Consider the following 27,878-nt stretch of genomic DNA (forward strand, 5'->3'; position numbering starts at 1 on the left):
GAGGAGTATATCTAAATTCAAAGGAAGTCTGTGAAGGTACAATATCCTGCATAATGCGTTGAAATTGTCTTGTCTTGAACTCCTTATCCACGAAAATTTTTAAGAGCAAGGTAGAAGTACTAAATATAATTAAAATATTAACGTGTCACTTTAGTGAAAAAGAATTAATGGCTTGTTTAGTTCTCTTGGATCTAAGCATGAACTGATAATGTAGTTTCTTTAAATGTTAGTAGTTCATGTACAATAGCTTTTTCTTTTCTTTCTCTTCACTTGTTAACTAAATGGTCAAGTTTCCCTTTGGGCTTCTGTTTCATGACCAAGAAGGCTATTTCTGGCTTAGAAATTTCTAGATGACCAGCATCAAGGGCCAGTGCGCACATAAAGATACCTGGCCATCTGTGTTACCCCTTCTGAGTTCTTATACCACATACTGCTTCTGCACCTTGTGCTGACCATTCAGTTCTTCATTTTAGTTTCTCCCTTAAACGTTCAATTTTATTAGACTTTATTTTATTAGACTTTCAACTTTCTGGATTTTGGTTTCAGACTCTATTTTCTCTCTTCTCTCCTCACCTCTTTTTATAAACTTTTCATAAAACACCTGAAGAATATGACAAGTTTACCTATTATTTGAGTCCAGCTTAATATTCTTCAGTTGCAAACACTAGACCAGAGACACTGGCCCATTTCAAAGTCCCTGTATGCACCTTCCCGATCAGCTAACCTCACACTGGGGATGAGTGCAAGTCTGAGAAGAAAGACTGGGAATGTCATAGGGAAGCCTTGGAACCACACACTTAAGCACAACCCACCCAAAAACCACAGTAGATAATGTGACATGTGCCAATACACACATTTTAAAGACACTATGGACAGAGAGGCAAGATAATCGACAACCCCACAAAACCCCACAGTGTGTTTTCTGTCTCTCTGAGGAAAGAGTCTGTGAGTGAAAGGGTCTTCCTCCTGAGCACAGTCCTATCTTAATGCATTGGGTTTCTTTTTTCCAGCTCAATGATTGAAGTTCTGAAAGCCAGTCACGTCATTTTTCTAGGCCATTTAACACTAGAAAAAGAGCTGAATTCACAAAACCCAAGAATTGAAGGCAGTGATCTCCTGGTTTCCATGTACAGTGCAACAAATGTGCCACATAGCAATATTCAGTCCAAAAGTTTCTCATCTTCCTCTGCTCTTTTCCCCATGCATGGGCACTCCTCAAGGCTTGATGACTCTTCCTGCAGAGACCAAGGCAGGTACCGGGAGAGCTAAGAGGAGCAGAGCTCAGTGGAGAGGCCTGCAAGATTCCTGTGCAGGTGAGGAACAGAATGACTGTTCTGGAAAAGTGTGTACACAAGTGTGTAGAAATATATAATCCAGATACATACAAAAAAAAAAAAAAAAATACACAGAAGTAATAATACAAAAAATTTGAGCCCTCTCAGGAGAAATGCCTACTCTGCTTCTACAGCTAATGTGAGCTCAGCATTTCTAACCATTCATGTACTAAGTAATATTCATGTCTGAATATTAAATCAAACATGTATTAGAGAATCTGCTTCTAATTTGCATTATTTCAAATTAAATACTGAAATTCCAAAGAGAGGGTTTTTTTCTTTCTTCGAACTTGCAATATAAATTACAAGAGAAATTATTTCAAAATGTATGTAAGAAATGCATATTAACAAGGTGCTATGTATTCTGCAGAATATGATTCGTTCAGCCTGGCTATTTTCACACTGTTGTTTTCTGCCAAGTGGAAGGATGTGACAGTAAGCCAAACAAGAACAGTGAGTGAAGAAAGGAAATTACGACACATATAGAAAGCTAATGTGTTAAGAGAAATCAGAGAGGCTTATACAGTTACAATAAGGAAAAATAAATAGCAGGAAGGAAATAAACTCATGAATAAAGATAGAAAATAATGAGTATAAATGACTAAACTAGCTGCTGTTTAAATTTGTCTCAAGGGAAATAAAGATGAGGCACAAATCTAAAACATATTGAAGGGCATTTCAAATATAACTGTTGATATAAGGGAAAGAAATGAAATGTAGAAATGATTGAACTGACGTGTTAAGGATGTAAACTGTCAGGCAGGAGAAGGAGAGACACAAAGTTATGATTTGTGTGTAAGAACATTACAAAATAAAAATATATTGATGGAGATGATTTAAGGATAGAATAACATTCTAACAAATTCAAGGAAAGAAGGTCGGGAGAAGGTTTTTTGAATATAATTCTACATGAACACGAGGTTCAAAATGGACAAAATTAATTCAGCATGAACATGCATCAGTTTTCTGAAGAGTAAGAATGCTCATTATCAGTATTTCAGTCTCTTTTTGTTTAATTCCATAACTTTTAGATGTCAGATCACAGATGCATTCTTGGTAGTAAGGAATTTTTCTGAACTAAGAAAAATATCTTATTTTTCTTTTCAACTTGTGAAAATAAATATGGTTATGCTATCCCCGAAGACTTGTTCTTGGGATATAGGAATCTGTTTTTTTTATAATACCAGGACTTCTGGCTGCTTCAGATGCATGCTCTGGAAGGGTTTCCATTAAAATGTTGAAGAAGTAAGGCTTCAGTAATAAAGTAAGGAGAAAATGGCTTTCCGGTCTGCCAAACTGTAGGATCAGCCTAACAAACCAAAGTGACTATACGTTGAAGATGCAAAACTTGACTTGTTATTGTCAGTACAGCACAGAGAAGCAGGTATATGTTAGATGAATATTTTCTGCTTTTTTCTGAATAGATTTTCTGGAAAACAGACTTGAGCAATAAAGCACTTGAGTAATAAGGCACTGTAGTTTTCCCTAGACCTGCTAGACCTAGTGTTGTGTGTCTGTACTTTTGGCACATTGGTTATCAAGCCTGTTTCTCCAGTCTTAGTAGGAAGAGTAGAGCTGCATTCCTTTGTGTGTATATAGTTTATAGATTATTTGTATTTCTATTCAGCTCTAGTTCTTGAAGGCATGCTACAGTATGGTTTTTCCTTTAATGTAATTTGTGTGGCTCTGATGTTTTTAAAGAAAGTTCTGAGGATTGAAATACATAAACTGTGAAGACTTGAAAAATTCTCTGAAAATATCATATATTCCAATATCTCTTAATTTGTAAGCTTATCTTGTAATTTCATATTCTGTTCTCATCAAATATTTGGGTTACTGGCAATTATTTTTGTTTTTACTTCTAATAAGTGACAAAAATTCTTCGCAAAGCACCTAACATCAAATGTGAAAAAATACTGGATGGTTTATGCTGTGAACGAGATTGGTAAAGAAGGTCTGGGAGCAGAGAAAGGAGAAGTATTATCCCTTCTTATTGTTGTTAAATGGGCTTGTTAGCTTTAAATGAGCTTACATTTCAAAACAACTAAAAACAGATCTGGTAATTAGATCCTTTTTTTTTTTTTTTTTTTTTTTTCATTAAAGAAATGAAGAAAGAAAAATGAGTCTGTCCTTATTGATCTTCATTATTATATTGTTTTTCTTTTTTCTTTTTTTCTTCTTTTTTTAGAAAAAAAGATTTCTACAGGAAAAAAAAAAAAAAAAAAAAAAAAAAGGCTGTCAAATTAATGCTGGTATGTTCTTCTCTAAGGATTTCCTGAATATGCCATTTGAATAGTTTATCTTATTAAATGAATTCCCATTGGACAGTTCCCTGTCAAACCTACCCTGCAAAATAACCCTTACTATTTTCTGGCCATTGATTAGACAAGCAAGTAATAAAGAAATGCTTCTCCTCTCTTTAAATATGAGGAAATACATTCCCAAGCTTGAATTCATTGATGCTTGTAGATTTTTAGTCTTGAGGTAGAGATTTCCCTAAGACAATAATGTAAAGCAAGCTAGGAAATGCTACTTTCATTATCTTCTAACTTCATTGCTTTTTTCCCAAAGCCCTTTCTTACCTTGCTCTTTTCCTGACTGGTGGAAATATATGGCACACATATAAAACAACTACACTTGATTATAATATGACAGCAGGGTGTCTTTTTTGGGAATTATATTTTAGTTCCATAGCTCCAGTTTTTCTTCTATTCTCTGTGCAAAAACACAGTTACTGAGTCCTAACAGAGTTCTCACTGAAAACACTGCGATGATCTACTACTCATATTTTAGACAGTTCAAGCATCTCCTACAACAGTAATGGATCGAATTCCAATTTTTTTTTAGAGATGTACTTACGTTTTTTTTTTTTTGAGTTTAGAATGCAGATGTATTTACTGTAAGATTAATGCTAGCAGTAGACCAATCAAAAATTAGTGTATCTGTTGGAGTACATGCATCTTGTTGTACAGTTAAACTTGATGTCAGTGGAGCAAAGAATAACATTCTTGTTGTGATCTCGATCTTTACACTAGGTCAGTCTTGCAGAACAGTTCTGTCCTTTTCTCAAAACTATGTAATACTATTTCACTCTTTTACTGCTAATTCTTTTTAATTAATGTGGCATCTTTCTACTTTTGCACTGTTTCAGTAGAAACTAAAATGAAGTTTCCAGTGTGCGATCACTGGTAGTGCATATGGACAAACTGTCCATTAAAAAAAAGTTACTAATAAAAGGTGTCCTTTTCTTCATACTTGATGAAGTTTTATGTTTCTCTACCACTTGAATTATAGCAATATAGAGAGGCTTTCATCAAAGGAAGAACCAGTGTGAAAGGGTGGAGGTCATGCAGTGCAGAAAGGAAAAGTGAGGAGAAAATAGATGATCAGATGAGAAAGAAAAGTAAGAGTGACAGTGGGTTGCTTGGCCATAGTGGGAATCGTTATGCAGGAGATAGTAAGTCAGCTCTAAATCATAGCATGGGAAACTTGCAGGGCAAGTGTCACATGAGGAAAACTGACTGGCAAATAGAGTTCATTTCCATTCATGCAAGTTCCCTTTTGATTTATATCCGTGATGACTACAGGTTTAGTATCTGCTCAGCTTCCCTGCCTTCATCCCCTATAACAATTGCTGTGTAAAGTTCAGTGTACAAATTTTGAAAATATATGACTATTTCTAATTAATTAGTAAAAAAAAACCCTCTGATTTTAAAAAAGCTTTTATTTGCTGAAAGGCTACATTTTTACTCCAATGTAAGTAAAAATAAATTTAAAAAAATACTGCATCTTATAAAGATACTGCAAAAAAATTAAATCATTTTCAATTCTTTTCATCAGTATTATTTCCTAAATGTTGCCAGAATAAGCATTTTGCTAAACTATTTTCTTTTCTTACAACTGGAAGTACGACCAATACCAATTAAACAGATTATGAATTATTTATATTCAAATAGTATTGACTGTCCTGTAGTAATATGCTTCTTTCCTCCCTTCCCCTTCTGGATTAGCAGTAACATCATTTGAAAAATTACAGTATCAGTGATGTATTTATATATCTGTTTGTTAAACATTTCTTATTTTAAAATTCCCAAAATATCTTCTAATCTACATTCTTTCCCAGCATGCTCTGTCTGCCATGGACCTTCCAAAAGTTAAACAACAAAAGTGACCGTGGTCCTATCCTCAGATGCCTTCCTTTCTCTAACTAACCAATATTTACTAATGCTGAGTGACATCCTGTATTTTAGTTTATTTTAGTTCTCCACTGAGAACTAAACAAGTTTTAAAGCACCAGTGGACAAGAAGGTAGAGGACTAAGCTCAGGTGGCCATCTGTGATGGTAACAGCAACCCTGAAAAGCTCATACAATCTTCCTCTCCAACGTATCTTCAAGTGGCTGAAAGTTCTGTGTCTGTTTTGCTTTAAATCACACCCTAGGTTTCTCCTGGCATAGTGCAGACCGTACAATCTCCCTTTGGTTACAGCGCACAAGTCACAATATACAAAATCAGTAGAGCTCCTTATCTTGCTCTGTCTTCTCCATCGTTTTTCTGTCTTATCCTTTTGTGTGTGTGTGTGTGTGTGTGAGAAAGAGTCACTGCATTCAAACTAATAAAAAAAAAATCAGATTGCTGTTCTTACATTTGCCCCACAACTGTATTTTTTTGGGGAAGAAGTAATTTTCCTTTCTTTTTTCCACTTATAATTTCTTTAAATGTGCCTATGACTTATTTTGAAGCCATTAGGCGTTACTGGTTTTCCAACGCATGAATACAAGAACCTGTTTTTTGTTTTGTTGTTGTGGGTTTTTGCTGTTGTTGTTGTTGTTGTTGTTTTACAGTGACTTCTGGATCTCTTTGTCTTGTCTTGCTTGGATACAGTCACACCAAACTCTGTCTCAAGGCTCTACCCTATTTAGGAATGTCTCTTGGTTTTCATTTTTCCACCTTCCCTTGCCTGTATATGCAGAAGTTTTATTCAAGGGCAGTTTCCACACTGTGCCTTTCAGATTTCTTTGCAGATTTCTTTCTTTCCCCACTACTGTACGAAGCAAAGTGGCAGTCATTGGTTCTATATGCATCCCTTTTGTCTGGCTTGGAAAGACACGCGTGATAGGAATGCTCATCAGTAGAAAAATGTTTATCTCTATCTATACTATGTAAGAGAAAAGGCTGTGCACACACTCTTTAACCATCATGCCTTTGGGCAAAAGGTAGAGAAAAATCAGTTGTTTTTTTTTTTAAAGTTTACATAAGTTTTCCATTACAAAGTTGTGCCATCATCACTAATTAATAAAACTCAATCCTAGGAGAGTTTTGATTGTTTCAGGCTCAATAGATTAATAACCCATAAAAGAAGTTTTGGCTTCCTAATTAAAAGCATGAAACTTAAGTTATAGCAGCAAATTTGTTAACTCATAATTTGTAGGAAGACCTAAAGATAGGGACTGGAATTGGACAAATTACTTGAAGTGAGATACAAAGACAATGCAGCTTGCTGAAATATAAGAACTCTAGAGATCTCTTCTAACCTAAACTATCCAGAGAATCATAGGACAGAATCATAAAATCATAGAATCACAGAATAGCTTTGTTGGAAGGAATTTTGAAGATCAGCTAGTTCCAAGCTCCCTGCCATGGGCAGGACTATCACTCACCAGATCAGGCTGCCTGGAGAGTCATCCAATCTGGCCTTGAACACATCCAGGGATGAGGTGTCCACAACCCCTCTGGACAATATGTTCCAGGGCCTCACCACTCTCTGAGTAAATAATTTCCTCCTAACATATAACATAAATCTTCCCTCTTTTAGTTTAAGACCATTCTCCCTTGTCTTATCACTATCAGATTGTATAAAACGATCTCCCTCCTGCTTATAAACTCCCTTTAAAAACTGAAAAGCTGTAGTGAGGTCTCCCCAGATCTTTCTTTTCTCCAAGCTGAACAAGCCCAACTCCCTCAGCCTGTCCTCATAAGAGAGATGCTTCAGCCCTCTGATCATCTTTGTAGCCCTACTCTGGACCTGCTCCAAGAACTCCACATCTTTCTTGTTCTGGGGGCCACATGGCTCAATGCAGTACTCTAGATATGGCCTCATTAGGACAGAATAGAGGAATATGATCCATGATTCCAAAAACAAAGGGCAAAAGCATAGCCCAGTGCTAGAAGAAAGGCTTGGAGGACAGCCAGCCTTTGCTCTGCTAGTATGCAGTGTTTGTATGTGTTTGTAGGAAAACAGTTTTATCAGTCTCTTGGATAAATCCTGAACTCCTGCGTCTGACATTTAAAATGAGAGATACCTTCAAGATTCAGTTTTCTTGCTAGTGCATGTGTATTTCTAATTCTACCTATAAATACTGTAAGTAATTATTTGCAAACATTGTAAGTACTTGAAACTACATATCTGATATGTGTTGCTGTTTTAATTCAAATCTTGTGATGTTCACTTAGCTGTTATGCTGTGATTGTACAACCAGGCAAATCACTCTGTTAAAATCCCTCACAAGTTTGCAGCAGGCACAGATTTTAGATGATAAAAATTGTCAGTTGTCAGTGTTCTATCCTGTGCAGTTAAGGCAGTTCATTTGCCCCCAAATTCATAATAAAGAGCACACACAAAAGTAAAGAAGAATATTTATCCAGTAAGAAACAGTCTGAGGCCAACTTAAAAAGTTGAGGATTAAGAAAATCCATCAGATAGAAAATATGGTTAGACAGATTGGCAGAAGGGAAGTTTGGGGCACTTTCGTTTGTCACAGAAGCACCCCAGCACCAGGGCATCAGATGACTCCAACTGTTGCGAAGGGAGAGATGCAGGTACAAACTCACTCAGGGAGCAGTTTCTTTATGATTCAAGGATTAAAACAAAGCCAAACAGCATTCTTGTTACCATCAAAAGAATTTCTCATGATGGAAAAGATACCTTGAAGGATTGTGTAGAAAACGTCTTGCAATTCATATATAAGTTGAGAACTTGAAGGAAAACAGCTACCCTCCCAAAATCCAGTCCAAAATTAACAAAGAATAACATTTTGTTTTATCCAGCCAGAAGGTAAAACCGGTTATTTTGTCTTCATTTGGTGATTTGGAAATTTAGATCCCTTGAAGAATTGAAGCCTTCTCAAATATGGCGTTGATTGCTGCCTTTCTGCATTCTTCATAAGTATGATGAAATGTGAGTAGTTTATACAGTGGTGTATGTGCTTAGTTTTAAGTTGTCTTGAGCACATAAAAAGTACATTCAACTATTTAACTTCTCCAATTTTAAACATGTTTCAAATACCTTTAAGAACATATTGTCTGCTCAAGATATTGCCAAAGCGCTGATTTTTTTCTAAATGTACCTCTGTTGACTTCACTATTTTTATTAATGCTTATATTAGAATGTTACTTTTACTCTTTTGTGTACTGTGGTCAATATACTTTTCTGATTAGCGCAGCTTACAGTGTAACATGTAGCTTTTAGAAAATACTCTGCCATGCTCTTAAACATTTGGATAGATCTGCGTATTAATCATTATTTTGAAATGGAAGAAAATGATTCACCAAGTGCTTTTTCTAATTCCTAGATAGCCAGACTGGTAGACAGTAACTCCTGTATGCAATGTCTATATTTAAGCATGCATCTCACTACAGCTATTCTGCACCTTCACTGACATAAAATGAGGTTACTGTAGGACGCACTGGTAATGCTATTCAGCTACTGCATGCTAGCAGAAGCCTGTGTAAACTTTTTCCTTACATCAGTGGTTATCTGCCATCTTGACCCTCTGGATGTCAGTCAGCACGATCCCTAGAGTGAGTCACACTTGAACAATATGAACAGCAGTTAATAAGAAGCATTTAAGTAAGATTGTGTATTTCAGTGGTTCTTCTGAGCAAGATACCTGATCATTTCCAGGTGTATTCTGGACATATTTTGATTTAGTGTGGATTACATCTCAAACACCCAAATAACTACAAATATTTGGCATTCTAAAAACATCTAAAAATATGCTGGCATTCTGCTGTGCCTCTGCTTGATAAGGCAAATACTCTTAAGGAGTAGAAGGATGTTGGGTGATTTTTAGTGTGTTGTACTTAGTTTGTATAGTTTACTTATTTCAGAATTGTGTAGCCTCTACCTGAATAAGCATTTATGATGTTAAGAAAGCATTAAGTGCAGAAGAGTGAATCAATAATTCTTTTAAATATATTCAAAGTACTCTATAGCAGTTGCTGTATAGCAGTTGCAGTTTAGGTCAAGCATAACAGTATTAGCTGAACAAAGTGGGTTATTTAAAAAATATTTTTCAGGATATTAAACCTATTGTTATGTTCAGTAACTGTTTTTGTACAGATTGCTTAATTTTCAGGTGAATTCGCTATTCAGATTTTTCATTGGTTTCTTGATTTGCATGTGGCTCTTGAGCTGTTTAACATTGTAGCAGTATTTGTTTCTGATACATGCTAACTTTTCTTAATCTCTTCACAAGAAACATGCTTCTATCATGTTTCACCTTTAGTTTTCCATTTTATTTTAATTATGTTTCGAAAGTCCTGACAGTATGCTTTGGTATAGAGTGGATAGTGTGCTTTTACCCACACTATCTATTTCTCTAAGAACTACCAAAGAAATGAGCAGTTCTTGCATAAATGTGTGAAAACAGCACTCCAGAAATCTTGTAGGACAAGGTTTTAAAATAGGGTGTCTATGAACCATTGAAAGCAACTTGATACAAGACGTAGGATGTCTTCCTTATATTTGCATATTTGAAATGTGATGTGAAAAAAGGACTATAAACTCCATACCTGTTTCTTCTAAGTGTTGTCATATAAGAGGATTATACTGAGGGTGACTTGAGGGATTCACATAAAAATACGCACCACAGAAAAAAAATTCTGGTTTATTGTATGAAAAATCAACATGGCTGTAAATCTAAAGACTGGAATTCAAGGTATATTTGGGTTTAACACTGTTTATCTGAAAAACTGAGAAAATCTATTTCTAGGTTTGTGTTTTCCTCTGTTTATGTTTTCCTGTTTTCCTGCTCCTCAGCACCTCAAAATAGAAAACGAGGGTAGAAGGAAGAAAATGTTTCTACTTTTTTGTTTGTGGTTAAGGAAAATGTCTGTGATGATCTTGTAGGAAGCAGAAAAGAATCACACCCAAACATCCATCAAGGCCTACTTGAGAGGAATGGAGCAGATAGGGTCACATCTGTTCACATTCCTGCATGTATACCTTTTCATGCATTTCTAGACTATTTCCCTCCATACTGGTTCTCTTTTTCCAATCCTTCAGATCTACCCTCAGACATGAGTAATTTGTAGGTTATTGGATCAGTGGTAGGAAACACACTGTTCTCCTTTATGTTTTGCAGGGTTGCACAGCAAAAAGCTTCAAGCTATCAGACTTTTAGACAGAATGGAAGTCTTACCAATAATATCACTTTCTACCCGTACTTCCAGAAAATGGGCAACATTTGAGTTCTTTGCAGCAGAAGCTACCTATTATTAGTAGTATTCATTCTGCAGTGGAGTCTCCTTGCTTGCAATCTGCAGCACAGTAACAGAAAAGGGATAAAAATATCCCCATAAACTGGTACAAAGAATAAGAGATAAAACTTTCTGTTGTCAAAATTCAGTATAATAATAAATTGATAAAAATCTTGGATTTGGTAGCTCTTGTTGGAGCCCAGGATGACATGTTATAATGCCAAGTGCTAAGATTAAGGCAACCTAAATTTGTGTTGGTTTTTTTTTTAAATGAGATTCTCTCTTCCTCCTTACATACATACTTTTATTTTGAAAAGACACTGTGCATTCATAATGTCTCAAGTTGTGAATTTCAAATATGCAGAACAAGGGTTCACTCCCCTTGACATTCTAGGGTGGAAGCATGTGTACATCTTTTAAAAATCAGTTTTTGCCCTAGAGAATACATGTATGGTTGCTGATTTTCCAAGATATGCACCATTGTGCACCCTTGAGAATGGGAAAGCCTTTTCTGCATAAAAGAAGCCACTACATTTACAAAAAGGGGTATATGCCAACCGTGTCATGAGTCTTCACAGCGAAAACTCCCCAAGATAATGTCAGCATGATAGACAGTTAATTTATATTATGCAAATTGCATGCAAATATATACACTGCATCAGATAATTAAAACTTTCCTGAATACATATTTACAAAATAGACAATCCATCATGGTCCATGAGGTTATAATCTAAGTTTTTTTTAAGTGAGCAGTGCAAAAACTCTGAAAATTCACACAAAAGTGAATAATAATAATTGAAATGTAATGACATAACATTTATTAACTCTGTTCTGTACAGAGTGTCATTCATTCAAAAAATCCACTGATTCACGAAGTAAAAATTGGAAGCTCTTTTCAACAATTTGTGCTAGTGGAAAATATAGGAACCAATGTGCTACTACAGCTGTGCAGCATCAGTAACCATGGGCATATGCATATGCAGTGTTATAAAATGAAACTGACACGAACAGAAAATGTACTAAGAATTCTGAGTAAATGCTTGCAGAAGGTAGCCTTGGGGATTTTTTTTTAGACTTCATCTTTCAGCTTCACTCAGAAAGTAGCACCTTCTTTAGGACCTTTGAGTTCCAGCCGCGATGGTAAACACATACCTGTCTTAAAGGCAGCAAAGTTAATGGGTGAATATTACTGGACTTTTCCTAAATCATATTAGTTCTCCCTAGAGATGTCCATGAAGTCCCAACAAGTTTTGACATGTTCTTCAATTAATAGTCCATCCATGACAGGATTATAATCCACAGGGGCATAGTAGCCCTGTGTGAGTTATGAGTCTAAAATCAGTAACTGCGTTGTTTGGCACCTAATAGTGATTATTAATTGCTCCTCTTCTACCTTCTCATGTGCATGACAGAAATTGGTAAGGCAGTGATCTCTCTCCTTTTTACTTTCCATTGTCCTCCAAGAAGTTGCTTCAGTGTTTTTCTTGTTCTGCTCCCATATTGCATAGCTGATATTCTCATGATCATAGAATCATAGAATCACCAAGGTTGGAAAAGACCTAAAAGATCATCCAGTCCAACCGTTCACCTATTCCCAGTAGCTCCCACTAAACCATGTCCCTCAACACAACATCCAGCCTTTCCTTGAACACCCCCAGGCTCGGTGACTCCACCACCTCCCTTGGCAGTCCATTCCAGTGCCTGACCTCCCTTTCTGAAAAGCAATACTTCCTAATGTCCAGCCTGAATCTCCCCTGCCGTAGCTTGAAGCCATTCCCTCTGGTCCTATCACTAATGACACGAGAGAAGAGGCCGACCCCCAGCTCACTACAACCTCCCTTCAGGAAGTTATAGAGAGCAATGAGGTCTCCCCTGAGCCTCCTCTTCTCCAGGCTGAACATTCCCAGCTCCTTCAGCCTCTCCTCATATGGCCTGTGTTCCAGACCCCTCACCAGCTTTGTTGCCCTCCTTTGAACACGTTCCAGGGCCTCAGTATCTTTCTTGCAGTGAGGGGCCCAAAACTGGACACAGTACTCGAGGTGCGGCCTGACGAGTGCTGAATATAGGGGAACAATCACCTCTCTGCTCCTGCTTGCAACACTGTTTTTGATGCAAGCCAGGATGCCATTGGCCTTCTTGGCCACCTGGGCACACTGTCGGCTCATGTTCAGCCGAGCATCAATCAATACCCCCAGGTCCATTTCCTCTACGCAGTCCTCCAGCCACACCGCCCCAAGCCTGTAGCGTCGCCTGGGGTTGTTGTAGCCGAAGTGCAGGACCCGGCATTTGGCCTTGTTGAAACTCATCCCATTGGCTTCAGCCCAGCTCTCCAGCCTGTCCAGGTCCCTCTGTAGGGCCTCGCTACTGATGCTCTCAGTTGATTTGAGTCCATACTAACCTATGAAAGTCCACATCCAGGACAAATCTAAATGCTGGAATTCAAGGTACATTTTGAGCCCAGTGTAGTCTATGGGGAAATCAGTGAATGATTTAAGTTGGAAGAGACCCTTAAGATCTCTTCCAAGATCTAGTTCTAACCCCCTGCTATAGGCAGGGGCACCTCTCACTGGACCAGGTTAGGTTGCTCAAAGCCCCGTCCAGCTAGCCTTCAACACCCCTAGGGAGGGTTGTAGGGGAACTCTTATGTCATGGCTTGGACTGGTGATTGAGCACCTGATGAAGGAGTGTGGCTTCCAGGGAAATTTTTACACCTGTGGTTTTTTTTTGTTTTGTTTTGTTTTTTTAAACCAGCTGGGTAAGTTTCGTTCTTCTTTCAGTGTATGAATACTGGCCTACATGAAAATATTTTGCCTGATATCACCAAGATCCTGCCAGAAGCAATTTTGCTTCCTCATAAGCAGAAAGAGGGGGCATCCAGAAACTCTCTGGGTGACTTGTTCCTGTATCTCACCACCGTCACAGTAAAAAATTTCTTCCTAATATCTAGTCTAAATCTACCCTTCTCCAGTTTGCAGCCATTTCCCCTTATTCTGTCTCTACATTCTTTCATAAAAAGTCCTCCCCAGCTCTTCAGTAGGCCCCTTCAGGTACTGGCTGCTATAAGGTCTCTCTGGAGCTTTCTCTTTTCCAGGCTGAAGAGCCTCAGCTCTCTCTGCTAACTGTACCTCATGATGTGTGCTGCAAAAGACAGCTGGTTGGGGAAAGCAGTGTCTCCTGCCTGTGCTTGCAGAAGCAAGAGTATTGGCTTATTTATGTTGTTTTTCTCCCAATTGACAAGATGTAGTAAATTTCATTCTTGTTTTGAGCTTGGACAATGCTCAGCAAGCCACAGGTTGTAGCATGACAGTGCGTAGCCTTTCAGCCTGATCTTGCCAGCAGTGAGATACAGGCTTACTTGTAGTTGGTGGACTTTAGAGTTTGGGTTTTGTACTGAGGGATATGGTTTAGTGATTACTATTGGTGATAGGTGGATGGTTGGACTGGATGATCTTGAAGGTCTTTTCCAACCTTGGTGATTCTGTGATTCTGTGTGACTAATCTGCACTGTCAGGATTCATCAAACATACAAAACTATGTTTAAGAGCTTATGGTTTTGTGGCTGAGGAAAGCTCTTCTAACTTTAATGCAAGTCTGTAAGACTGTTGAACAAGATTAATGAATGAGGGCAAAAATAACCTTTTGCTTCTAAGGTTTAACCTCATGCTTGTTAACAATAGTGGTCAGCACCTTTCTGCTGATGGTGGCCAGTAGGATTGACTCAAAGTGCATAAGCTGAAGGAGGAAAGACACTTTGCTAGCTGATGACTTGTGAATATAGGATGGCCTTTGTTTTCTTTATGTAAAATCTTCAGTTTGAGGTCTGTATTACATGAGAATTGAACATTTTGGTAGAGTTCCTTTTTACCAGAGAAGAGTTCCATCCTCCTTCACAATTAGCTATGTGTTTTATTTTTCTTTCTGTTATATCAGGCAGGCAAGATAATTTTTTTTTTAAGTCTACTTCCAGAATTGGGTAGCCAAGAAGCCAGTTAGAATACTGTTTGTTAATGGAGTCTGGGCCAATTTCTGCTATTCTTGCTCATACCAAGTAGCAACACTGACCTTCTTGTGGAGATGCATATTCTATCTAGCACAACAGGAACTTTCGGGGCTCATCTTATGCTGAACTCTGTATTTTCATACATTCTGTCAGAGGAACACACAGCAGTTGTATCCTGCAGACAGAGGTTAGAATCCATGCCAGATTTTCCAGTAGGGCACTATCAGAAGAGAATTTGTATAGAGAGAGAGAAATAGTCTTTCTATTCTTCTGGGTCTGATCAGCCATCAAAAGCATTGTCATTTATCAGAACCAAATTAGAAATTATTTGAACTCCATTTGTCATTCTTTGAAGGGCTGTAGTGTTTTGAAATGCCTCTAAGTAACCTGTTTCTAAATAGTCAACGTCTGCTCCCTGCTTAGATAGTTTTGCAAAAAGCACTTTCCAAACAAAACATCAAAATATATCAGCATATAATGATTTTCATTAAAAGCAGATTTATTGACATAAATGACAAAATGGCCAAGACATTTAATTGAGTGTTGAACAGTCCTCATATTTAAATCTATTAGAAATTTAATTTAGCAGCAGGTTATGGCGGCCTTGAGAGCAATGGTAAGAAGGCTTTCCGAAACATGCGTTGTGAATCTAGATATTTACTTTGCAAGGAAAGTATATTGACATGTGCTTTAGTTTTGTGGATACAGAGAATGGCAATAGACTATTATCTGTCTGTGTGACAGTTATGTTTACCTGAGACCCTGCTGCCTTAATTGAGGAGGATATATGCTTTGCCTCATTTTATAATAGTGAAAGGAATATCTGCACCAGACAGGAGAATTACTGGAAAAATAGTTCACTTGGCATGTATGAAGGGCTTTGTGTTCTTAATTAATTTATTTATTTTATGAGACTTGGCCAATACAGAAGAAAAAAAGTTACCATGAACACAAACTTCTCAAGAAAACATTACCTTAGGTAGTACAAAAGGGCTTGATGAATCTGCCAACAACTCAATGCTCCATAAAAATAGACATGAATCAGTTGCCCTCCATCAAATCAAGACCTGTAAGGATGCAGTGTTCAAAGTGCCAGTCAGTTTCCATGACTGCCTAACATGTTTTGTTTTCTTTACCTATTAAAGAATGCTACTTTCTACAGTTATCGAAGAGCAACTTCCAAGTAGTCTTAATAATCAACAGCATGTGTCTGTCTGGTGTGTTTGTTTGTCTATTTTGGAAAGACAGCTGAAACCAGTAACACTCCAAGTGCTGTGCTGGGAAGCAGAGCCATACTGCTGCTGCAGTTGAGTCCTGGGGAGATGAAAATAGAATGCTTGATTGCTGGTTATCTCATCAGCCCTTGTGAAAAGCAGCTGACAGTGTTCACGTTTGGAAGAGGAGAGGAAACTGGGAATCCATTACATTAGTCCTGGTGTTTCAGTTATGCAAATATCCATGACTGTCGTTCAGAAAACAGAGAGATGGTGCTTAAACCGTAATTCAGATATGTCCATTCTAATATAGTAACAGGATGGTAAATTGGTTAAGGAAAAATCAGCTTTGTTTCTTCAGACTCAGTTGGAGGTAGTGGAAATAGGACTTCTGAAGCTAGACAGGGTAACTGGGGATTTTCCCTCTCTGCCTGATTTTGTTAATAAATGCTGTAATTTGGATTTGGCATTATGAATGTTAGCCACTAATTGGCATCTGAACTGAGAATAGCTGATAGAATATCAGTGGCCATTTCACTTGCAATAAACTCCACAAAATTGTAACAAAAGCAGTTGGTTCTTTCTCTCCTAACAATGAGCAGTGTGGTTGCTGGTTTGACACCCACATGCTTATTCCTCCCCCAGTGTTTATGTCTTCACACTTTAAACTCTCTTGCAGAGCTTCTTATCAGCTATTGCACAAGATACCCATACAGGTTTTAAGGCTAGACAGTTTCACAATACCAACAGTCAGCAGGGAAGGCATTTTTGGTGATAGATGTTGGACTATCTCTTGAAATCTTCAGTAAAGGCACATGGAAGAGATGTACTGGTAACATGCAGTGCTATTCTGTACTCAGTCAAATGAAAAAGGAAACTAAATGGAAAGTACTGGATTCTGACAACAAAGAAATAGAATGCAATGTTCTGATTTTTTTAATGTAATTTCATTTTTCCTTTCAATCAGCTATTGGTCTTATGTTCTTGCAATGAAATGCACTCTCTGGGCTTCAGAATCACAGTGTTGCTCAGCTTTAGAAAAGTCTTTTTTTTCATACTACCATCTGCAATACCATCCATTTAGTCATGTAGCACTAAAAATGCACAGTTTCCAGACCACTTTTTAATTAATTTTTAATTCCTTTTTTCACAGTATAAAGAAATTTAATTAGATATTGTAAAAAGATCTTATGTCTCTGATAACCCTCCTCCCAAAGGTGCTGATGTGGCTGCATGGCCCGAGGGCACCTCTCAGCACTGCCAGCCCGAGGCTGCCAGAATGGCAGAGATCTTCTCAAAGACCAGAGGGCTTCTTTTTGCTTCCTTGATATTTCTGAAAGTAGAGCAGAGTTTCCATATAATGTTCAACACATATGAACGTTTTTCTGATTTCAGAAACTTTTCTTCACATTTGGTTGGGAACAAAACTTACGAGGTTGACTTAATAATTTGAGGAAGTCTAAGAAGGAACGAAAACATCTGGGGCTAGGAAGAGATCTAGGTCTCTTGGGGAGGACCAAAGAAACATTAGGTGATGATCTGTGTTCCAATTTATGAGAACTTTTCCATCAGCTGCACTCAGAGAATTTGAAATACACTTTTTTTTTTTTTGTCTTAGTGGAATTGCTCTTCTTTGCCTTTCAGAGTGAATCTGGCAATTTTCCAACGCAAACTTGCAAAGGAGTAGAATAAATCACTTGCAGTGTTTGGCTAGTAGGAATCCAAGCACTAGAGAAACTACCTCATTTCTAGAAAGCCTCGTAAAAAATGGCTGGGTTTACTTAATCTTTTTGACTCAGTAATATTTCTGCTTGAGTCTACAGTTTGCCAGCCATAAACATTGTGACAAATAATGAAGTAATCATGCAATTAGGACTCACTTATACTGTGACAGTGACCTCTTACTTTTTTTCCCCCACATAAAAAGAAATAAATATTGTCTTTTTGTTCTCATTGGTGCTAGCTTGTTTTCTCACCTGGTTTTACCTTTCTAGGGCTGCCTAGACTGCGTTCTGCTATGAGGCAGTAAGAGTGTACTGTATGTTTTATTAGTTGCACTGAGTGTGAGGAGTAGATGAGCTATGGTTTATTTCCCTCTCTAAAACTCTAGACCGCTGAGTGGGGCATGGAGCAGAAACGGAGCCTTCTGGCTGTGCAATTCTATGGTAAATCAAAAGTAGCTGTCTAGCCAGGATCATACCACGTTATTATCCATAGGACTGTGTTGGTACAAAGACAGGACCTGAGCAGAGCAGGGCACTGAAGGCCTGGTATAGAGCCTCTTTGGGATTCAATCTCGTGTCCATCACCATTTCATAAAGAGACTCATAAACAGTTGCTTCTTCCTTCCCTGAACCTTCTGCCTGTTTTTTGGAAGTGGTTCAAATAGTTCAGCTACTTCTACTGCAAAGCTTTGGCAAAGAGGAAACAAAGATGAAACGCTGGCTCAAACCAGCCATGTAATGCTGTCTTAGAATCATAGAAACCTTAGAGTTGGAAGAGACATCTGAAAACCATCTAGTCCAACTCCCCTGCAGTGAACAGCATGCCGCAGGTAGATCAGGTTGCCTAGGGCCTGATCCAGCCTCTTCTTGAAAATCTAAAGGGACAGAACATTGACAACATCACAAAGTAACCTGTTCCAGAGCCTCACCATACTCACTGTAAAAGATTTTTTCCATATATCTAACCTAAGTTTACCCTCTTTGAGTTTGAAGCTGTTTCCCCTTGCTCTGTATAGAAACCCTGCTAAAGTGTTTGTTCCTTTCTTTCCTGTAACTCTCCTCTAGATGCGGAGAGGCTGCTATCAGGTCACCTTGCAGCCTTCTGTTATCCAGGCTTAAGGGTCCCAGCTCTGTCCTCATAGGAGAGGTCTTCAGTGTGTCTTTGTGAGTTTCCAGGCCATTGGTCACCCAGTAAGTCTGCTGCCAGATGTTCCTGTCTGAAATGACTTCCTGTAATAGAGGCTTGTATCCTGTGTCCCATATGAAAAGCACTCAGTACTGAGCATTCCTGTTTTTTCCATGGAGACCAGAATTTTTTTTCCAAGTGCTTGAAACCCAGATGCAGAAGTCAGTGTAAATGCTGCTGAAACCATGCAACTGCTCAGTCTGGTGGCTGGGAACCAGACTCACAGATGCCCAATGCATAGTCACTTTACTTCTGTCTAGGACTGTGACAGAGCTTTCTGCTTCCGATTTTGTATGTTCTCCACTTTGGAGTCCCAGCCACATCTATGTCAAGTGTTTTATAAATGCTTCTGGCTTTGCACTGCACCATAATGCTCTTCTCAAGGCTGTATGAAAGTCTCCTAAAGAGAGGTCAGGATGAAGTCACTGAACAGGGATTTTTTTTAATGGTCAATCAAATTTTTCTTCTGAGAGTGCTTCATCTGTCTGCTTGTCACAGCAGCAGTACTTCAACTTGATTCTGGATGCAGCTGGATCTGACGGCCAGAATAATCTATTTCTCTTGTGAGATGACCAATGCATTAAAATTAAGCAGTGGCTGACTTAAATTTGCACCTAAATTAGACCGTAATACCACTATTCTTAGGAGACCCTAGTAAGAACTGGAGAAAATCAAACAGATTTTCAAAATCAACAGATGTCTAATTTAAAAAACTAAACTAAAACTCAGATGCTAAGCAAAATTGACTTTGTTAAAACCTGTCAAAATAGATTTTCCATGAAATAATGTTTCCAAGAAAAAGTTTTAACCTCAGGTTTTGAAGAATGTCTCCTAAATGAATAAACAGAGAAGTAAAATAAAAATCAATTGTTTTAAAATAAATAAATTTATAAGAAACTAAAAAAGAAGAAATTTTATCATAGATCCCACATAGTATAAGAATAGCATGTGGTTTTCTTTTGAAATTTTTCAACTTTATTAAGTATTCTTGATAGATATAATATCCTACCCTCTTCCAACACAATGCACTTCTCACTTCGTGTGTGATTTAAATTATTCTAGTAGCTATACAATCCACTCATGCTGAAAAGAAATCTCAGGATCCTTTGCTTTCAATTGTTATTAATTCTTCCAGTTTCCACCATCACAGGATAGCCTGAAAAAGGCGAGGAGATTCAGTCATGGAGATATCACAAAAGAAACTACACCCAAAAATTCTTTATGAAGGGACAAAGATAAATCCTCTTCGTTCCAGATGAGTTAATGAGGGCTCGGCATGAAATCAGTCAGACTGTTCATTACAAGTCTCTTTTACTGTGCTTTCTTCTTTCCCCATCTGCCTGAATTTAGATATGCCTTCAGATTTTCCTCTAATCACTTGCTTCTGAAGATTCTGGTCTGCCTTTGGCCAGCTGCTTTTTCAAAACAAGTTTTCTGTCTCTGGATAATAAGGTATTTTTGCTTCTTTCCAGTGATGGTTGGGCAGACAGAGATGAAGTCATTGAAGGTTATGAACAGGAAGCAAACGGAGGCATCACCATCAAACTGCAATCTCCAGAGGTCTTGTCATTTGATGACTACTATCTGAAGCTGCGTCTGGACACCAATACCCGCAATCCCTGGTTTCCTGAGTTCTGGCAGCATAGATTTCAGTGTCGCATCCCTGGACACCCATTAGAGAATCCCAACTTCCAGAAGAACTGCACTGGTAATTTATCAGCTCTTTTTCCATTTCAATGTGTGCTCTGGGAAAAAAAAAGAAAAAAAAAAAAAAAAAAAAAGAGCTTTATTTGTTTGCTTATAATTTATTAATCATGGTGAAAAGTGAGAACCAAACTGTAAATAAATTGTAAATACATAAGTCAAAATTCTGGGAGAAAAATATCTAGCACAGATTCCTCTCAGTATAATTTTGCTCCGTCATAAAGCAGCTAATTCCACTTTGAGGTTTTATGTCTGTACAGAGGCTGAGGTGAATGCCTAAATTTGTAACATGGATACATGGCCATGAATGGGATAAAATAAGTAACAGTTAAATTTTAAGAAAAAAATTGAAACAAATTGAAACCTTTTTTTTTTTCCAAAATCATTTTCTCTAACCAGTATGATAATCACAAAATTCAAAGAAAATACTATAGCCAAATAAATAAATAAATAAATAAATAAATAAATAAATATCAATGTGCCTTCAAACTGGGAAATCATCTGTTTCACACTTTCTTTTCTTCACCCATTAAAAAGCATACTTTTTTTTTCCACTGCATAGCACTTATTTAAACATCAATGTCCTACAAATAGAAGCAATACTCACCTCATAGTAAGAGAAGTGTATCTGCTCATAAACAGTTTGTTTTTTTCTATGTCAGAACCTGAGAAAATTAACTATATCTTAGTAAGATTGAATATACTGGTAAATTTAGATGGTTGTGATCACTTCTCTATATAATACTTACTGAATAATTTTGAAAGTATTTAATTATAGTTGGTGAATATTTCATCTCCAGTCAAAAGAGTACATTTTAGTAGTAAGGAAGTTACCCTGTGAAAGAAAATAATAATGAAATCTGACTTCCCATGGATTTTTGTCCTATTCTTTATGTCTCTAACCCCTTTATCCAATTGCAGTAATCTCATTTCATGCATGCTGAGATAACTCCTCACTGTATTTATAGTTCCTCTGCCATCAACAACACTTCTTAACAGCACCTTCCAACCTTCCACATTACCTTTACTTTCCCCTCAGTTCTCTTATTAATAGATGAGCCATATCAACACACACTGACTCAAAAATGGCATTATGTAATGACTGGCAGACTGGCTAGGCCCATATGAGCTCTTGGGAGCTAGTAGGAAGACATACTGGCTAAGGAATTGTTGTGTGTTTTGTGTGATATTTTTTTACTCAGAGGAATTATTAACTTTGCATTCTACCAAAATGTTCATTTATGTTATATATATTTATTTTAAGACTGCTTCACTTCAGAGAAAGTAGTTAATATAGGCCAACGAGAGCAGAAATTAGTAAGGGAAGAATGCATGATGGACACACAAAGCAAATATATAGTTTCTTTCGTAAGAAATTTACGATTAAAATAATTTTGCTTTGGTTGTGAAAAAGTTTCAGGCTGTTACTCAATAAAATGTCTGATTTCTGCTGAATCTCAGCAGCTGTAAGCATGGGTAGTATGTTATCCAGTCTCCACTAAACAATAGGCAGGACTGGCATGATCATTCTTTGCCTACCATATCAAAGGCAAATATCAACTAGTGACATCAAACTGGAGTACATGGGTTACTTCTTCACAGTGAGTAGATGAGTTGTCAGACACGTGCTGCTGTGGACTACAGATTTTTACTTGAGAGAAAAATCCACAAAAGAAATTCATAGCAAAAAATAATGGTCTGCTTTATGGAAAAAACAAGCAAACACCACCAAACTTTTTAGGAAATCTTGGGGCTGAAGGCACTGAATATTGGAGAAGGTGCTGCAGAGTTGCCATCTTCTGCTGTGATACAGGTACAAACCTGCTGTGGTGTTTCGTGCTACTCAAGCAGGTATCAGAGACATCAGTACACTCTGACCGTTAATTGCCATAATTTAGGCACTCTAACATCTTTCCTTCCTCTAACAACCTCTAAAGTTTTTCATGAAGCTTCAAAATATGTGGTACTTTTTTGTGCTTTTCTCAAAAACAGTCATCTCTTAAACTTGAGGATGAGTTCTCAGGATCATCATGCAGAACTGAGAAGTTCATAAATGTTTCAAATCACAAAAGAAAAACCCACCATGTATCTATTCCAAATAATGGAGTATCTATAGAATCAACAGACCTATGTGTCCCCCGAGTGTGTGGGAGCAATGCACTATCTTATTGTCTTTTTCTTTGACTGCACAGAGCTGACTTCATACACATACACTTCACCGCAGCTTTCCACACGAATATCTTTATCTGAGCTTTCTGCTGGCTTAAGAATGCTGCTTAAAATGCTAACAGCTCCAAAGCTTGCTGATGGAGCCTTCCTCTCCAAGGAGGTTTAGTATGGCAGTGTTAAGAAAATGCCTTTTTTTAACTTATCACCTATACCTATAAATTCGGAGACAAGCCTCTTTATAAGCATGTGGGGAAAAAAAAAATCTGAATTGCCTCTCACATCCTTCACAAAGAAGGTTATGTGCACAGATTTGAAAATGAGGGCCACACAGGTCAATAAATAAAAAGCAATATTTGAAATCCACTAAAAGCACTGATAGACTACATTCTGACTTTGTTACACCACAAATTAAAATCTTGCTGTTACTACTCCATCACTCCAGGAAAGGTATCAGTATTGAACACTGGTATTAAGGTTCTCAACTCCATTATAGCTGAGAGCTTTCTTTCTTACCTCACAGTATGCCATTAGTATTCCTGTAACAAGGCATACAGGATCCTGAATTATGGAAAACGCTGAGTCCCTTGTGCTCTCAGGACTCCTTGCACATTATTAGCATTCATTGTGACTAAGTCTTGGTCCTGATCTGTTCTGTATTCAAAAAGAGCACTGGTAGTCATTACTGAAAACACAGCACACCTGCACTTCTGTATAAACAGAAATTGATTCAAAGGTAGTAGTCTGCTCAGATTCGTCATCAGAATCCGAGGAAAATTTCTAATGAAGAAAAATACCAAGGGCAAAAGATACTTGTGTTGTCTAGGAGAGCATAGTGTCCTTGTATTTACCCATCAGTGGGATCCGTAAGAAATACCACAAGCAAGAGAAAACAATGTATTCCTCCAACTACCTTGTTCAGAGAGAGTCAGAATTTATGTTTTGTTCTAATTTGAAGAGAAGATTAATTACAAAGTTTGTATTTGAATATCTTCAATTACTTCTTGCCCAGTATGATTTTCTCACATACATACTAATTCTTTTATTGAGTAATTCATTCAGAATTGGCACTGGAATGTGAAGTTCAATTTTCAGCATTCATGGATAGGCGAGGACTGTTCTTCAAACATTTACAGCTGCTGCATTTGCAATTTCTAAGACACTGTTGAGTCAGCACTAGATTGGGATTGCAGACTCTAGAAAACAAGGGAGTAGCAAATTCTTAGAAATCCTCCTTCCCCTATGACAGAAATTATTGTATGAATTCTCTCACTCAGTTCCTGAGAAGGTTGATGTCATCCTTCAGGAAATCTCATGTTGCACTGAACTCTGTGAGTATTTTTTGAGGGGGAAAGAGGAAATACCAGAAGGAAGTAAATCCAAGTGCATCCTAGTCTACAAAGCAGTCTGTGAGATCTGCCTTAAGACTGACCACAGTTGCAAGATAGTTTATCTGGATGAACTAGTACTATATGGTAGTAGCACAAATTCTTGGGAAGAGAAGAAAACCTGCTCTTTTGGGAACATTCACTTATTTCTTGCAAAAATTAAAAAGAAATATCCTACTTTTCCCATTTGGGTAGCAGCCAAATGAGTGGGAGCTATTTCTGACTCACTTTTTGCTGATGTTATAGCCAAATGAGTCTCATAAATTGACTGCCTCTCTGTCTCTCTCTTTTTCATGGATATATAGTATATACCAACATGGTAAGATTCAAGTCTAAAATTTTTCTTCTGCATAGAAAAGAGATATTTTTTGTATAATTTTTTTTTTCTCTTCTTGATTTCTAGAAGGCCAAGACCACTTCCAGTACAAGGTTATTCTTCTCAAAATATTCTTTCCACTACTGAGTGTTTTCCATTAGTACCTACATTCTTCAGGAAACTCAGCATGTCCTGCATCTCTGTATGAATAACTGACTCATGGGGAGCTTCAGAACTTCACAATATTCTTCGTGGCCTTCAGATGACAAATCAGAACAGTGTAGTCCATTTTAACACTACCAGAAAAATGCTGCTTTTGAATTTGACATATTAAGAAACTACCTCAGAATGATCCTAATGCTATGTTCCCTTGGCATGCAACTTCCAGAACTGCTCCAAGCAGCAGTCACTGCTTGTGTCTATTCATCAGACAAATCAGCCATTTCTACATCTAGGAGACCGTACGCTGATGGCAAGATATGGTGATAGTCTGTATTGTCAATTGAAAAACATTTTTCCAACAGCTCTTTGGAGGTTTACTCCTCTCTGAGCTGATAGAAATAGCCTGAATAGAAGTCCTTTTCTCCTCACTAAACTACAGTTGTGGATATTTCTCTGTTGAACCTGACAAGCTCACATGAGCATGAATTAAATGCAATTCTCACATACATGGATATGATGTAGAACTCAGTGCAATTCAAACACTTTTATGGAGGTTTCACTGCTTGTTTACAGAATGTCTATTCACCTCTTGGCAGATAATACAATGGCTGCAGTTTCTGTGAAATGGATAGGATGAATACTCCTCTGCACCACAAGAGATTTACGAAATTTGTTATGGAACTTATGCAAACATCAGATTGTGTTCACAGCAGTTCATCTGCTGGGAAAACAGGATGCATAGACAAGCAATCAGCACAGACATTTTTCGACAGAGTGAAGTGGAACAAAGTGGGCAATTCAATGATTCATTGATTTAATAGATTTTTGACGAGAAAAATTATTTATCAGTGAACCTATCTGTGGTAGACAAGAACAAAAAATATAGATTTTTTTTTTTATTTGTTCCAATTGCAGGCCAAGTTCCCTTGGATGCTTACTCATACCTTGGTCATGCCATAAGGATTGCTTTATCTGCTAATTCCTGTCTGGGTACAAGGAAAAGACAATCAGACTAAGTGCAGCCAAAGTCACAGAATTGCATAATCACTCAGGCTGGGAAGTAGCTTAAGAAGGCTGTAGTCCAACCTCCTGTTTAAAGAAAGATCAGGTATAAGTTTAGCTTTGAGGGTTTCAGGATTTTATTCACTAAAGGCTTGAAAGAAGCATGGAGGCAGCAAAGCCCTCTGGGCAACCTTTTCCAGAGTGAGGATGTGAAAAAGCTTGGCCTTATATTCAATCTCAGCCTGTCTTGTTTCAAGGTATGTCCATTTTCTCACACTCCCGCTATGTTCTACCATGAAGAGCCTGTCCTTTTCTTAATAACCTCCCTAGAGATATGAGAGGGCTGCTGTTGGGTTTTCCTTCAGCCATCTCTTCTGCAGGCTGAACAAGTCAGGTCCTTCAGTCTATACTCACAGGACAAGGATTGCACCCATCCTGATGGACCTCTGCTGAATGAGCTCCAGATTATCATTGTCCTTCTGTACTAGGAAGTCCTCAAACTGTACACAGTATTCTAAATGCAGCCTAATGAGTGCAAAGTCTAGGGTAGCAGTGATGGTAGTTGTGGTGAGGTGATCACGACCGACAGGCATCTGTCTGTTCTGCTGTCGGTACAGCTGAGCATGCTGCTGGCCTTCATTCCTGCCAAGGAGTGGCCACTACATTCTTCCATCAACTTTGATACTGAGAAGTTGTGTCTTTTTCTATCTTTCTACATAATCAGCCTCTCTTGGAAAGAGGACATAGGACTACACCATACCTAAGCAGTTCTCATCCTCATATGATGCCCAGTCAGGGGCAGAACACACTAATGATAGCAGAAAATAGTTTATAAGGAGGACTAAACATTCCAGAAAAGGTTTTTATGCTTTGGTATGAATAATGCTGACTCATAGCTTTTGAGACAAAAATTACATATTAAAAAATTGTAGTTTACTTTGTCACTGTGATGACCTTGTGCCATTTGCATGGCTTTGTATAGACCTGGTCTAAAAGAGATATGGAGCATGGTGCAGAGATGCTTTAGAAATCAAAGACATATGCAAGAACACACAGAGCAGTACATTATGTGAAAATACTAGCTCAAGTCCAAGAGTGATATAGTTATGTGTGTGGGATGCTATAAACAAAGTACTAAACCAGCAAGATAGCCAGATCAGTTAAGATGTCTCTGAACAGCATCTTTAAGTGTTTGCCACTGTTATCATCCACTCATTAAAAAGGACCTAGTTTTATCTCATTCAGACATAAACAGATTGAGTATAGTTTTAGTGAGGTGGTGTTTTTTTTTTTCCTGATGTAGGATAATAATGTCTTTTTGGAAGGTCTACAGAACCTCTACTTAAGCTTGTCATAGGGTTTGTTTTTCTCTGATTCTACTTGACTGCACTTATTACATCAGATGAGAAAATTGAAAATTGATGGCTGACCTCTTCCCATCCTTAGACAGTACTAACATAATTCCTCTTTCAGTGTACATCCTTGTCCACCAGTAATGCAGTTCAGGACTTTTCTTAGTCATGGTCTTTTTTCTTAAGACGTTTTAATTCTGATCAATTTATATGAAATAGCCTGGCATCCTCATTTACTCATATTGGTGGACAGAGCTCTTAGGCCACGTACTTGATTGTTTCTATCTTTTGTTTAAAGAATGAATAAATTTCTAATGGGAGCTGATCTGAGTGGTTTTCAGAATGTTTAAGGTTATGCTGTGTGTAGGACAAAACAAATCCAGCAGACTTTATTAGTGTTTGATCTTATGTGTCAATGGAGTCCATAGATACTTCTCTGAGAACGTTCCTTTAATCTCAATATCTGCAAAGCTGCTTCACAGAGTACCTGTGCCATGAGACTTCGCATTAGCAGAAGCATCTAAAGTGGGAGTTAATTGTAGTACAATACACAAAACTTAATTATCAGAAAAATTAAGAAAATTATTATTTAAGAAAGTTTCTTATGAAGAGTCTAGGCACATACTCTTTCATGATAGTCACTGCTTGTAAGTTACTTGATGCAGTATATATTAAACACATTCATTAACAGAAAAAATCAAAATATTGACGTAGTATGTCCTTATGTCTTCTGTGACTCATCCTCCTTAGCCCCTATTTTGGGTTCTAATTAAATTCATAGGTTCTGAAGTAGAAAATAAGCTGAGTCCTATGTCACTTTTTATGCCCTCAGTATGACGCAGGACATCCTA

The 27,878-nt window shown here is 37.6% G+C and overlaps 1 protein-coding gene across 1 annotated transcript in view; it reads left to right on the forward strand.

The window, feature by feature from the left end:
* Positions 1-27,878, forward strand: part of GRM1 (glutamate metabotropic receptor 1) — a gene marked incomplete at both ends in the record, with an annotated part of 175,828 nt that overhangs the window by 92,255 nt on the left and 55,695 nt on the right. Inside the window, one exon of the mRNA XM_079549919.1 lies at positions 20,410-20,645. Coding sequence (XP_079406045.1) covers positions 20,410-20,645 — 236 coding nt within the window. The remainder of the gene's footprint in view (positions 1-20,409; positions 20,646-27,878) is intronic.

The sequence above is a fragment of the Tetrao urogallus genome, assembly GCF_951394365.1.
Source record: "Tetrao urogallus genome assembly, chromosome: 2".
Taxonomy (NCBI): Eukaryota; Metazoa; Chordata; class Aves; order Galliformes; family Phasianidae; genus Tetrao; species Tetrao urogallus.